This window comes from Notolepis coatsorum (assembly GCF_963971535.1).
Source record: "Notolepis coatsorum genome assembly, chromosome: 12".
In the NCBI taxonomy this organism is placed as follows: Eukaryota; Metazoa; Chordata; class Actinopteri; order Aulopiformes; family Paralepididae; genus Notolepis; species Notolepis coatsorum.
Window position 1 is genome coordinate 28,730,612 of NC_140176.1, and position 15,981 is coordinate 28,746,592.

Here is a 15,981-nt window from a genome sequence, read left to right on the forward strand (position 1 = left end):
GTTAATGGTTATTGAGGGGCAGCCCTGCTACACACTACAGTAAAATCTCATCTTATCTTGTGTTAATGGTTATTGAGGGGCAGCCCTGCTACACACTACAGTAAAATCTCATCTTATCTTGTGTTAATGGTTATTGAGGGGCAGCCCTGCTACACACTACAGTAAATACGCATCTTATCTTATGTTAATGGTTATTGAGGGGCAGCCCTGCTACACACTACAGTAAATATCTCATCTTATCTTATGTTAATGGTTATTGAGGGGCAGCCCTGCTACACACTACAGTAAATCGCATCTTATCTTATGTTAATGGTTATTGAGGGGCAGCCGCAGCCCTGCTACACACTACAGTAAATATCTTATCTTGTGTTAATGGTTATTGAGGGGCACTCCTCTTGCAACACTTGACGCTCATCATCTCACCTGGTTCCTCTGCAGTGGCAGGATGATCTCCTTGACGCACATCTGCAGGTCTTTAATGTAGTCCTTCTCCGTTTGCAGCAGCTCCTCGATAACCTTGGACCTCTTCTCCAGCATCCTCTGCTCGGGGTCCTCTGTGACGGTGCCAGCCGGGGTCACGGCAGACGCCGGGGTGGAGTCCAGGGGTTTGGGCTGAGCAGCGAGCAGGGTCATCTCTGCAACGACAAGGAGGCGGGGAGAGGCGCTTCAGTTTCAGACCCCGACGGGAACCAACTCGTGGAACCAACTCATGGAACCAACTCATGGAACCAACTCGTGGAACTAACTCGTGGAACCAACTCGTGGAACCAACTCATGGAACTAACTCATGGAACCAACTCATGTAACTAACTTGTGGAACCAACTCGTGGAACCAACTCGTGGAACTAACTTGTGGAACCAACTCATGGAACCAACTCGTGGAACTAACTCATGGAACCAACTCATGGAACTAACTCATGGAACCAACTCATGGAACCAACTCGTGGAACCAACTCATGGAACCAACTCGTGGAACCAACTCATGGAACCAACTCATGGAACTAACTCATGGAACTAACTCATGGAACCAACTCATGGAACCAACTCATGGAACTAACTCATGGAACTAACTCATGGAACCAACGCATGGAACCAACTCATGGAACTAACTCATGGAACTAACTCATGGAACCAACTCATGGAACTAACTCATGGAACCCTCTTGCAACTCACACTGGAACCAACTCATGGAACAACTCATGGAACTAACTCATGGAACTAACTCCATGGAACCAACTCATGGAACTAACTAATGGAACTAACTCATGGAACCAACTCGTGGAACTAACTCATGGAACCAACTCGTGGAACTAACTCATGGAATGAACTCCAACAGTCCTTAAAGCTTGAGATTCTCCCCTCTGTTGCAGAGTTTAAAACCTTGATCTCCAACCTTTGTCAATCAAGTTGTACATGTTTTAATTGATATGTTATCCTTGCTTGTGTTATTGTTATGATTTTATATTCCTTTTTTTATAGGAGGGAGGGAGGGAGGGAGGGAGGGAGGGAGGGAGGGAGGGAGGGAGGGAGGGAGGGAGGGAGGGACCAATTCCTCTGGACTGCCCAGGACAAGGTGAGAGGGAGGAGAGACGAGGAGGGAGGAGACTGGTTCCTCTGGGCTGCCCAGGACGAGGAGGGAGGGAAGAGAGACTGGTTCCTCTGGGCTGCCCAGGACGAGGAGGGAGGGAGAGACTGGTTCCTCTGGGCTGCCCAGGACGAGGAGGGAGGGAAGAGAGACTGGTTCCTCTGGGCTGCCCAGGACGAGGAGGGAGGGAGAGACTGGTTCCTCTGGGCTGCCCAGGACGAGGAGGGAGGGAGAGACTGGTTCCTCTGGGCTGCCCAGGACGAGGAGGGAGGGAAGAGAGACTGGTTCCTCTGGGCTGCCCAGGCAGAGGAGGGAGGGAGGAGAGACTGGTTCCTCTGGGCTGCCCAGGACGAGGTGAGAGGGAGGAGAGACGAGGAGGGAGGAGAGACTGGTTCCTCTGGGCTGCCCAGGACGAGGAGGGAGGGAAGAGAGACTGGTTCCTCTGGGCTTCCCAGGACGAGGAGGGAGGGAGAGACTGGTTCCTCTGGGCTGCCCAGGACGAGGAGGGAGGGAGAGACTGGTTCCTTTGGGCTGCCCAGGACGAGGAGGGAGGAGAGACTGGTTCCTCTGGGCTGCCCAGGACGAGGAGGGAGGGAGGAGAGACTGGTTCCTCTGGGCTGCCCAGGCCGAGGAGGGAGGGAGGAGAGACTGGTTCCTCTGGGCTGCCCAGGACGAGGAGGGAGGGAGAGACTGGTTCATGGCCCACTGCCTCATAATGAATGGGCCCCTACTAGACTGGAGAGTGGACCCAGGACTCAGGCTCTTTTGTCTGCGGCACAATGGGGCCTGGAGCCAGAGACATATGGGGCTCTCTGGGAATGAGACATGGAGAGGAGAGGAAGTAGGAGAGAGAGGGGGGAGCAGAGAGAGAGATAGAGATGAGTTAGTAGAAAGAGACAGAGAGGGAGAGAGATAAGATGAGTCAGGAGAGAGAGACAGAGAGGGAGAGAGATAAGATGAGTCAGGAGAGAGAGACAGAGAGAGAAGTAGAGAGAGGAGATGAGTTAGGAGAGAGAGACAGAGAAAGGGGGAGAGAGAGAGAAAGAAACAGACAGAGAGATGGAGAAAGGGAAGTAGGAGAGGGGGAAAGACAGAGGAGAGGGGAGATAGAGGGAGAAAGAAGCAGAGAGATAGAGGGGGGGGGGAGAAAGAGAGAAACACAAAGAGAGAGGGAGAAAGATAGAGGAGGCAGAGCGAGAGAGAGAGAGAGAGAGAGAGAGAGAGAGAGAGAGAGAGAGAGAGAGAGAGAGAGAGAGAGAGAGAGAGAGAGAGAGAGAGAGAGAGAGAGAGAGAGAGAGAGATGAAGAGAGAGATACTGTCCCATTTCAGATTAGGGTTGAGGGGGAAATAGCTATGCTGTAATTACCACTGAGCCGTGTGTGTGTGTGCGTGTGTGCGTGCGTGTGTGTCTATCTAGTGAACTGAATGCCATCATATCACTGTTTGTGAACCTTCTGCACATCAGTCTGTAACCTGGTCTGCTGCTCTTGTAGGAAACCTGCACAAAGTAAAGTGTCTAATCTTCTCCCAATTAGCCAATAATTTCACCAGTAGTAAGATGGGTCTGTGTCTCCATTAGCTATGTTCAGCCTGGCTGAGGCTAGCCATGGTCTAGCATGGTATGATATGGTTGGGTTTGTGTCTCCATTAGCTATGTTCAGCCTGACTGAGGCTAGCCATGGTAATAAAGAACCTTCTCTCCTGCATTTCACACTCCTTCCTACTGTCTCTATAAAGAACCTTCTCTCCTGTGTCTTTCTCCTTCCTACTGTCTCTATAAAGAACCTTCTCTCCCGTGTCTTTCTCCTTCCTACTGTCTCTATAAAGAACCTTCTCTCCTGTGTCTTTCTCTCCTTCCTACTGTCTCTATAAAGAACCTTCTCTCCTGTGTCTTTCTCCTTCCTACTGTCTCTATAGAACCTTCTCTCCTGTCTTTCTCTCTCTCCTCCCTACTGTCTCTATAAAGAACCTTCTTTCCTGTGTCTCTCTCTCTCCTCCCTACTGTCTCTATAAAGGACCTTCTCTCCTGTGTCTCTCTCTCCTTCCTACTGTCTCTATAAAGAACCTTCTCTCCTGTGTCTCTCTCTCCTTCCTACTGTCTCTATAGAACCTTCTCTCCTGTCTCTCTCTCTCTCTCCTTCCTACTGTCTCTATAAAGGACCTTCTCTCCTGTGTCTCTCTCTCCTTCCTACTGTCTCTATAGAACCTTCTCTCCTGTCTCTCTCTCTCTCTCCTTCCTACTGTCTCTATAAAGAACCTTCTTTCCTGTGTCTCTCTCTCTCCTCCCTACTGTCTCTATAAAGGACCTTCTCTCCTGTGTCTCTCTCTCTCCTCCCTACTGTCTCTATAAAGGACCTTCTCTCCTGTGTCTCTCTCTCTCCTCCCTACTGTCTCTATAAAGAACCTTCTCTCTTGTGTCTTTCTCCTTCCTACTGTCTCTATAAAGAACCTTCTCTCCTGTGTCTTTCTCCTTCCTACTGTCTCTATAAAGAACCTTCTCTCCTGTGTCTCTCTCTCCTTCCTACTGTCTCTATAAAGGACCTTCTCTCCTGTGTCTCTCTCCTTCCTACTGTCTCTATAGAACCTTCTCTCCTGTCTCTCTCTCTCTCTCCTTCCTACTGTCTCTATAAAGGACCTTCTCTCCTGTGTCTCTCTCTCTCCTCCCTACTGTCTCTATAAAGAACCTTCTGTGTGTCTTTCTCCTTCCTACTGTCTCTATAAAGATAAAGAACCTTCTCTCCTGTCTCTCTCTCCTTCCTACTGTCTCTATACAGAACCTTCTTTCCTGTGTGTGTCTCTCTCTCTCCTCTCTCCTCCCTACTCCTTCTCTTACAAAATTATTGCTGGCATAAGGATATTAATCACAGTGGGATATTACTTAATAATTAGTTCTAAGCCAAGAGTTACGCTTGCTTCCAAAACATTGTTACAGGATGTAGGACAACTGTGTTCTTGAAATGTTGCACCAAACATTCCAGGGAAGGGAAGGATAAGACAATCTTAATAATCCATGCTCAGGATGCAACCTTTGCACAAACATGACGTGGCTTGCAGTAGAACCCTGTGTTAGCAGGTTCTGTGGACCGTGCTGAAGATTAGCTCTGTGCACATTATGCCTGCTTCCTATCTTCCCATCTGTGTGTGTGTGAGTGAGAGGGGGGGGGGGGGGGGGGGGGTTGTCTGATCCCCTCACCACCTGCCCTTTGCCCTGCTTCCACCCTTACCTCACTCCACCTCACCCCCCCCCCCAGCCCTCCGTGTTGTGAATTAGACTGGCAGAGCTTTCCTCCTACTGACCTAGTGGTCCACAGGGTTCTTATCTGGTACCGGTACCAGTATCTAGAGAGCAGGCTGGCCAAGTTTCTTTTTCTTAAGGTGTTATAGATCAAAAAGATTATGTAAAACAATCATACTTAAATATATATATATATTTTTTTATAATACATCCACATAGCTTCTAGAAAGGTGCAGAATAAAAGTATTGCTTTCCACCCCAAATAAGTTATTGATTTATGAATGTATGCATCATTTAAAAAATCTTGGTGGGTAATTAATGTTGTCGTTTACATGTTGCGTGCAATGTTATCTATAGCACCTTTACCATCTAGTGGCTCAATGTTATCTATAGCACCTTTAATATTACCATCTAGTGGCTCAATGTTATCTATAGCACATTTAATATTAACATCTAGTGGCTCAATGTTATCTGTAGCACCTTTAATATTACCATCTAGTGGCTCAATGTTATCTATAGCACCTTTAATATTAACATCTAGTGGCTCAATGTTATCTGTAGCACCTTTAATATTACCATCTAATGGCTCAATGTTATCTATAGCACCTTTAATATTACCATCTAGTGGCTCAATGTTATCTATAGCACATTTAATATTAACATCTAGTGGCTCAATGTTATCTGTAGCACCTTTAATATTACCATCTAGTGGCTCAATGTTATCTATAGCACCTTTAATATTAACATCTAGTGGCTCAATGTTATCTGTAGCACCTTTAATATTACCATCTAATGGCTCAATGTTATCTATAGCACCTTTAATATTACCATCTAGTGGCTCAATGTTATCTATAGCACATTTACCATCTAGTGGCTCAATGTTATCTGTAGCACCTTTAACATCTAGTGTCTCAATGTTATCTATAGCACCTTTAACATCTAGTGGCTCAATGTTATCTGTAGCACCTTTAACATCTAGTGGCTCAATGTTATCTATAGCACCTTTAACATCTAGTGGCTCAATGTTATCTATAGCACCTTTAATATTAACATCTAGTGGCTCAATGTTATCTGTAGCACCTTTAACATCTAGTGGCTCAATGTTATCTATAGCACCTTTAATATTAACATCTAGTGGCTCAATGTTATCTATAGCACCTTTAACATCTAGTGGATCAATGTTATCTATAGCACCTTTAAGTTCAACAATTTAAGTATTTACAGTATATCTTCAAAATATCTGAACTTTCAAGATCTATTTAGCCCCTTTTCGGGTAAGCTAGCATGAAGCCAACAGCTTCCTTGTGATATCTAGTATCACCCTAGCATTAACAGTGAGCCTGCTAGAGCCTGTGAAATGTGGTAATGTCTGTGAGCTGATATCGAAATTCAATAGATATTTTAAAAAGAGGCCAATATCGGCCTCTACCGATACTCTGGTCAGTGACATTGGTCGCTTTTACTCTTCCAATGACAGCCATGTTTAACCCTAGTATGTGTCCCAACGGCAGCTGTGTTTAGATAACATTCAAATGTATTGTCATCATACAGCACAAGTACAGTACAATGAGAAGACGTTTGGCATCCAACCAGAGTGCAAATGTAGCAGTAAAGTGCAATAGTAATATACAATGTACAGGTGATTAAACTGGGTATAAAATATATAAATTAGTACTACTGAGTAATAGTGCTAATCAGATGTATATGTACAGAGTTATAGTATTAATATGTACAGTGATACAGGTATAAAGACACTATGGTAGTAAGTCATACTGGCCAGCAGCGTAACTAGTAAGAGTAGGTAAGGGATATGTACAGATAAGATATAATATCTACAGATATGTAAAAAGCATTATACAGTATATATATATATACACGGTATATACAGCATTGTTGTACATGCCATCATACAGAGTTATATTTGGGTATTTATAACTCAATCTAACCTCGATCTGTGTCCCCGTTAGTGGAACACAGCGGGGTAATTTCCTCATAAATGACTACAAGGTTCAGTTACTCGATGGGTCATTAAACGTTCCAAACCGAGATCGTAAACAACAGGACTCTCATTCCGCGCTTAATTACCACCATGTCAGCGCTGCTCATTCCCACCTTTGATCTGCACCGCACACACACATATATGTGTTATTATGGCCCACTTCACATGTTTAAATATGCAGCTATTTCCAAACATAATAGATCAGTGAAAACACTGGTTTGACCCACTTCTCTCAGGCTGCAATTCACTGTTCTTTGTTCCGTTTAGTCAAGAGACTATGGGTCATGTAGAGCTTGTACACCACACACACACACACACACACCACACACACACACACACACACACACACACACACACACACACACACACACACACACACACACACACACACACACACACACACACACACACACACACACACACACACACACAATTTAGGCAGTACAGTTTCTTAAAAATGAAAACATTGTACGAATGTTGCCATTTTAAGAGGCTCTTATCTGCTCTATATAATGAATTAACTGAAATAGCTTCATTGGTGACGGGATTGTAGTTTAAATTTAGCCTCGATGCTGAGCCGAGTGAAACTAAACTAGACTGACTCCAACCTACACACACACACACACACACACACACACACACACACACACACACACACACACACACACACACACACACACACACACACACACTCAACAGGTTTCACATTATCAAGGCAGCTGAGGGGGTCTCTGGTGGCCATAACAGTAGCAGGTGTGACGGGCTACATGGCTACCGGTCAGCCATGAGCTACAAGAGGGAACACACCCTCCCAACAATGACTCAGTGTCTGTGAGCTCTTGCAAAACGCTGGCGATTAGTCAGGCTTTAATTACAGCCCTGCCCTCCCCGGTACAGAGGGACACGGCGCCTGGGGGAGACCTGTCCTTGCGACACGTCGTTAGCTACGTAGCTTAATAACATAATATTCAAATCATTTTCATACAGGGTATCTGCAGGTTTCAACAAGTTAAACTTGAAGACTTTTTTAATACATAATACGACACTGAACTGGCGGCTGCACTTGATAAACCCATTTAAATTCTTGCATGTTCCATACAAGCTCTGATGAGCACTACTGTCAACAGTAGGCCTGGCCATGTATATTATACCACACACACACACAAGCACACGCACGTACACGCGCACACACACACACACACAAAGCCCCCAGTGTGGAGTGGAAGTAATTGCTTGTGGCATCATTTAGTCTTTTTAGGGGACAGATATTCCAGAGAGGATCCGGGGACCATGGCAGGAGGGGGGAGGGGGGGGGGGGGCACTACAGGAGGGAGAGGGGCATTACGGGAGGCGGGGGGGGCACTACGGGAGGGAGGCGGGGGCATACGGATGGCTGGTAGTGCGAGGGTTAATGAGTTATGTTCAAACGGTGACCCGGTTCCACAGTAATAGGATTGAGAGGCTGAGTATAAAAGTTACTGATAGTTCTCAGTTCTGCGGCTGACGCATCAAAGACTTGGAGCGACAGCGGCTCAGGAGGTAGCGTGCTGCTCGTCTGTTAATCATCAGAAGGTTCCCGGTTCGATCGAGGCAGCATGTTGAAGTGTCCTTGAGCAAGACACCCTAACCCCCAATTGCTCCGATGAGCAGGCTGGCACCTTGCATGGTCGCCTCCACCGTCGGTATGTGAATGTGTGAGTGAATGGGGTGAATGTGTGACATCATTTCATTGTAAAGCGCTTTGGATAAAAGCTGTTGACAGAAACTAATGTCACGTCTCTCATGACTCAGAACATATCACAATATAAGTAACATTAGTAACGGTGTAGTGGTTTTAAGGGTGTAGTGGTTTTAAGGGTGAATTATCTACGCCAAGCAACTTTATGCCCTAGTGAAAGTTTCACAGGATATATTTTCCACCCCTTTTCACCATCAAGGCAGTGTGAAAGGTAGATCTACCAACACACACACACACACCGAGGGTATACGTTCAGACTACTAACAGGCTAAAGATAATTTTGCTCATATGAATGTGACTCAGATCTGGGTTTTTTTCAGCACAAATCACATGGAATCTGATATTTTCGCTCAGTGTTTTTTTTATTACAGTGTGACGTAAACAGCACAAATCACATGGAATCTGATCTTTTCAATTCTGATTTTGGGTCACTTTCATAATATATCCTAAATCAGATACAGGTCTGAGCTCAAATCTAGCACTAAGTCTTGCAGTGTGAACGCAGCACTAAGGCTGTCAGTGTGAACGCAGCACTAAGGCTGTCAGTGTGAACGCAGCACTAGGGTCTTGCAGTGTGAACGCAGCACTAAGGCTTGGAGTGTGAACGCAGCACTAAGGCTGTCAGTGTAAACGCAGCACTAAGGCTGTCAGTGTGAACGCAGCACTAAGGCTGTCAGTGTGAACGCAGCACTAAGGCTGTCAGTGTGAACGCAGCACTAAGGCTTGCAGTGTGAACGCAGCACTAAGGCTTGCAGTGTGAACGCAGCACTAAGGCTGTCAGTGTGAACGCAGCACTAAGGCTGTCAGTGTGAACGCAGCACTAAGGCTGTCAGTGTGAACGCAGCACTAAGGCTGTCAGTGTGAACGCAGCACTAAGGCTGTCAGTGTGAACGCAGCACTAAGGCTGTCAGTGTGAACGCAGCACTAAGGCTGTCAGTGTGAACGCAGCACTAAGGCTGTCAGTGTGAACGCAGCACTAAGGCTGTCAGTGTGAACGCAGCACTAAGGCTGTCAGTGTGAACGCAGCACTAAGGCTGTCAGTGTGAACGCAGCACTAAGGCTGTCAGTGTGAACGCAGCACTAAGGCTGTCAGTGTGAACGCAGCACTAAGGCTGTCAGTGTGAACGCAGCACTAAGGCTGTCAGTGTGAACGCAGCACTAAGGCTTGCAGTGTGAACGCAGCACTAAGGCTGTCAGTGTGAACGCAGCACTAAGGCTTGCAGTGTGAACGCAGCCTTATACACATAAACACACAGAGCGTTGCTACAGACGAGGACCGGCTCTGGTAACGAGGAGAAGCCAACACTACAGACTGCTCCTTTAAGTTGGTGAAGGAGTGAACGGAGAAGAGAGCGGAGCTTCTAACGGCTTCGACGGCTTCACCCACCTGTAGCTACGACCCCCCTTCACGCTGCATCACACACACGCACACACACACACAATCCTACTCACAAGGTAGTCCAGTGGGCAGATGAGGAGCAGCTCCATAGCAGAACTCTGTCTGTGTGTCACTGAACAGACTCCACTGAACACATTACCATGAGAATGGAAGGGGAGCCCACCGTGATCACGCACGCACGCACACGCACACACACACACACACACACACACACACACACACAGTGGCAGAGAGTAAAACATGGACTGTCCTAATAGGGGTCGCTCCACAGCGGCTCTGACTCTGTAATTACAACTATGGTAAATGGCTGCTTTTTTATATAGCGCTTTTATCCAAAGCGCTTTACAATTTGTTACTCACATTTTTACCCATTCACTCACACATTCACTCACACATTCACACACAACGGCGGAGGCAACCATGCAAGGTGCCAACCTGCTCATCGGGAGCAATTAGGGGTTAAGTCGTGTCTTGCTCAAGGACACATCGACACGCTGCCCGGGAGGAGCGGGAATCGAACCGGGAACCTCCGGACTGCTCTACCCCCCGAGCCACTATTGCCCCTACCATGTGTTGTGTACCATGATGGCTTAGATGGACATTGATGATTAAAGGGGCAGTTCACCCAAAATAATAATAATAAGTGACAGCTATCCATCCAGATAGTTTTGGTGTGATTTGTCAAGTTTTGGAGATATCTGCTGTAGAGATATCGGCTGTAGAGATACCTGATGTAAAGATGTCTGCTGTAGAGATATCTGCTGTAGAGATATCTGCTGTAGAGATGTCTACCTGCTGTAGAGATACCTGCTGTAGAGATACCTGATGTAAAGATGTCTGATGTAGAGATATCTGCTGTAGAGATACCTGATGTAAAGATGTCTGATGTAGAGATATCTGCTGTAGAGATACCTGATGTAAAGATGTCTGATGTAGAAATATCTGCTGTAGAGATACCTGATGTAAAGATGTCTGATGTAGAAATATCTGCTGTAGAGATACCTGATGTAGAGATGTCTGCTGTAGAGATGTCTGCTGTAGAGATACCTGCTGTAGAGATATATGCTGTAGAGATATCTGATTTAGAGATATCTGCTGTAGAGATACCTGCTGTAGAGATATATGTTGTAAAGATATCTGATTTAGAGATATCTGCTGTAGAGGTACCTGCTGTAGAGATATATGCTGTAAAGATATCTGATTTAGAGATATATGCTGTAGAGATATATGCTGTAGAGATATCTGATTTAGAGATATCTGCTGTAGAGATATATGCTGTAGAGATATCTGCTGTAAAGATATCTGCTGTAAAGATGTCTTGTCACTTCAATACAATGTAGCTGAATGACACTGCTTGTGGAGCTCAACGGCCAGAAAACTTAGAAAACTCTAGAAATCATGACCTGGTTACTCAACATAATCCACAGACCTCATTGTGAACAGATTAATGTAGGAACTATGTTCTACTGAACAGGAACATCTGTCTAAACAGTTTAAAGTAAAAAAAAATATTATAGTATAGAAACAAATCATGCTTTTCTTTTGCCAGTAGGAAGACGTTGTACAATCAACAATATGTCTGTAGTGTATTTGATTATAGAGTCATTCTGTACATACATGCCTCTCCCTCCACCTTAAAACCCCTCCATGCTGTGTATCATACCACCTTAAAACCACTACATGCTGTGTATCATACCACCTTAAAACCCCTCCATGCTGTGTATCATACCACCTTAAAACCCCTCCATGCTGTGTATACCACCTTAAAACCCCTCCATGCTGTGTATCATACCACCTTAAAACCCCTCCATGCTGTGTATCATACCACCTTAAAACCCCTACATGCTGTGTATCATACCACCTTAAAACCGCTCCATAAAACCGTTAAACTGAGTTCAGATAAACCACATGTTAAACTGAGTTTAGATAAACCACATGTTAAACTGAGTTTAGATAAACCACATGTTAAACTGAGTTTAGATAAACCACATGTTAAACTGAGTTTAGATAAACCATAAACTGAGTTTAGATGAACCACATGTTAAACTGAGTTTAGATAAACCACATGTTAAACTGAGTTTAGATAAACCACATGTTAAACTGAGTTTAGATAAACCATAAACTGAGTTTAGATAAACCACATGTTAAACTGAGTTTAGATAAACCACATGTTAAACTGAGTTTAGATAAACCATAAACTGAGTTTAGATAAACCATACACCTGTCACGAACGATGTTTCTTGCCTCCCACAAGCCGGCTGCAATGTGGACTAAGTCATACATAGCACAAGTCCCCTCCGGTACTTGAGGTAACAGCAGTCGCATCTTTTCACCTGCGCAGCTCGATCTCTCAGTGGCGAGGAGTAACGCGTGGGAGGCTCACGCTGCCCCCGACACTTCCTGATTCTACTGCGCAGGCACACCAACCGACCTGTAGGAGTCGCTGTCCACAACGCCCGATCCCCACCCATCAGTTTCCCACCCCCTAATACGGCCAATGTGTATTAGTATGAACGACCAGCTAAACTGAAAGCAATGTGGAGCGCTGGGCTCGAACAGGCGAGCCCAGCGTCTCAGCATTCGTGGCGAGCGCCTTGCCCACTACGCCACGTAGCCGCCCAGATACACCACATGTTAAACTGATTTTTAGGTAAACCACATGTTAAACTGAGCTTGGCAAAACCGGTTTTAAGCACTATGCTCCGTAGAAATGGATGAAATGAATACACTACAGAAAACTTAATGAGAACATTTCATTCAGAAAATGTTAAAGTACTGAACTGTTGACATTCTAAATGTTGCTTTGTAATTGTTTCCTTTAATCTACCAGTTTGTTGTATGGTTTCTGTGACTGAACAGTGTTTGTCCAACACTGTGTTCTTCTATACATGTCTATCGTACACAGGTCTTGATCTCAATGACACTACTTGTCTAAATAAAAGACACATACAAGAACTGGAGCACTGCCAAGAGTATGGATTGTGGAAACAACATCTTTACCTCCAAAACCCATGGTTCTCTTCAACCCCTCATTTTATACACGGCACAGTATTGATATATTTGTGGGGACCATGAATCCAGGTCAGACGAGCAAGCTGACGATCCAGTCCATTCAGCTCAATCTGTTCCATGTTTTGGAATCAACTGGCACCTGACCAGGCTCCGCCCCCGACAGGCTGAACTCCATCAAGATCATGATGGGCTTTCATTCAACATGATCTCATCATCTCTCCCCTCTCCTCGTCTCCCCCCTCTCACTCTCTCTCCTTGTCTCTCTCTCTCCTTGTCTCTCTCTCCTTGTCTCTTTTCTTGTCTCTCTCTCTTCTTGTCTCTTTCTCTCTCTCTCTCTCTCTCTCCTTGTCTCTCTCCTTGTCTCTCTATCTCCCTCTCTTTTTTTCACCAGTAAACTGCAGGTTTCTGTAACACTATTGTAACTTTCATATCATCTTCAAAATCAACAAAGAAACTCAATCTATGAATTGTTATTTTATAGCACTATTCCATGAAAAATAATAATTCCAAATAATAATTTCCTTAATTCACGACTCAAGTCAGGTTGTCCAGTTAGAAGCTGAACTAACAGCCACGACAAGTCAAGAGTTTACTCCACAAAGGAGAGCTGGAAGGTCAGATGCAGCTGTGTGTGTGTGTGTGTGTGTGTGTGTGTGTGTGTGTGTGTGTGTGTGTGTGTGTGTGTGTGTGTGTGTGTGTGTGTGTTCAGCTCCAAAGTTCACACAAGAGTGCCCAGTCTCCCTGACAACGCTAATAGCGGGGGGGGGGGGGGGGGGGGGCTCTTCATATCAAGCCAAGCTCTGGAGTGCAACGCAGGGAGTGGTTGGAGTTGTCACACATTGTGTGTGTGTGTGTGTGTTTATACAGGCCCTGGTCGCCGTGGGAACGTTCAGACTGAATGCGTCTAGCAGTGTTTTCGGTGCAACTTGCAGGCAGCGACTCGCAGCGTAACTGTGACACTGGAATTTATTACACAATATCAAAGTTCACGTTAACCAGCGATAGGGATGGAGGCAAAACTCACAAAACTACTATTCCATAGTCACTGGGAACTAAGGCTGAGACGATATGCCATTTGGAAGAATCGATAAATCGGGACAAAATTGTTGATAAATATATATGTTTTTTTATTATTATTATTTTGCATGTGTTAAAGAAACAAATATTATTTAACGTTAGTTCGTGTGTGTGTGTCACTCACTGTCATTTTTGCAATGCTGTAGTTGGCCCCGACACACATACACAAACTAAATAATCGTTTTTTTTCTTTTTAAGAATTTAAACAATTATTATTATTATAATTATTATAAGTGATGCCACTTATCGATTTCACGCAGTTATCGATAAATCGATAAGTGGTCTCAGCCTTACTGGGAACTATTCGAATACCAATGGGAAATTGCCCCACCCCCATGTTAAAATATGATTTTGTTTTTAGCGAACGTGAGATACATGTAATCAAACAAGCAGGCTAGCTGGCTGCCGTCATTGCTAACTGCTAACGCTAGCGGAGCAGGCGACGGTAAAGCATTCATTCTGAAAGTTACATCACTGATGCTTGAAACATGGCAAACAACATGGCAAACGTACACAATGTCGCTACCATGTAACATCTCCAGTCTTTCTTTCTTCTTCTTTCTTTTCTGTTCTCCCAGCTGTTAACAGACTGTTATGCTACCTGGCTAGCTAGCGAGCTGTACCCAGCATGCCGTTCAGAGGTGTAACAATTAATAGAGTCCCCTCTCAATGCATTACACAGTGTAGGTGCCAGTAAAACCCAGGGGAAATATATTTTTTGAGACTAAACGACATTTGCATAAACTATTTGATTTTTCAAATAATTTAACGACTATTCAAATAAGCAATCATCGATTGAATATTTTCCTGTTTACAGCAATGGCACCTCACATGCAACATCTCACACTTCAAATAGACTGCATTTATATAACAGCTTCTATCCAAGACACCAGACTGGACTGATACCAGACTGACACCAGACTGACACCAGACTGACACCAGACTGACACCAGACTGATACCAGACTGACACCAGACTGACACCAGACTGATACCAGACTGACACCAGACTGATACCAGACTGACACCAGACTGACACCAGACTGACACCAGACTGACACCAGACTGACACCAGACTGACACCAGACTGACACCAGACTGATACCAGACTGACACCAGACTGACACCAGACTGACACCAGACTGATACCAGACTGACACCAGACTGATACCAGACTGACACCAGACTGATACCAGACTGACACCAGACTGACACCAGACTGACACCAGACTGACACCAGACTGACACCAGACTGACACCAGACTGATACCAGACTGACACCAGACTGACACCAGACTGATACCAGACTGATACCAGACTGACACCAGACTGGACTGTTGGCTTTCATCCACATCCTTCCTTTCATCACTTGATGAGAGATGAGGAGAAGAAAAGTCTCATTTTAAATCACAGACAGGGAGGCGTCCTCAGCAAGGCTAATACATGTAGGCTATGTCACCAGTCAGTCATCCAATGGGAGACGGGGCGCAGCACATGCTCAGATCACGCCGGTGGACAAACCGACTGGAAACGCACGTGAAGATACTCCAGTGCTATGACAGGACGTGACGTGACACAGGGACGTCACCTCCCTCCACCCTCCTTGATATTCAGTGGGATGCGCCTTCTATTTACCCCGAAGGGTCTAGGGTCGTAAGGTCGTAAGGTCACATTCCAACTGCTGGCTTGCCCTCCCAGAAAGCCCAACGTGCAGCACTGAGATCAAACTACAAGAGCCTCATTATTCTAGCAACTGTAGCAAGTCCATCGGAAATCTATTGATGCATGTAGTGAATCCAGTTGATCCTAACCCTGCTGTTTCCAGTCTTACTTCTTACCTACCAGTGATGTTGATCAGTAGAGTCCTTTCTCAATACAATCCATAATGTTCCTCATGCTAGCTCTGTTAGCCACAAACCAATGGAAAGTCAATGGGG

At 45.2% G+C, this 15,981-nt stretch overlaps 1 protein-coding gene across 1 annotated transcript in view; it reads right to left on the reverse strand.

Annotated features, from left to right (window-relative positions):
* The window catches only part of dnmbp (dynamin binding protein), a 163,650-nt gene that overhangs the window by 31,551 nt on the left and 116,118 nt on the right, over positions 1-15,981 (reverse strand). Inside the window, 1 exon segment of the mRNA XM_084326445.1 lies at positions 424-635. Within this exon segment, the coding sequence (XP_084182571.1) occupies positions 424-635 (212 nt within the window).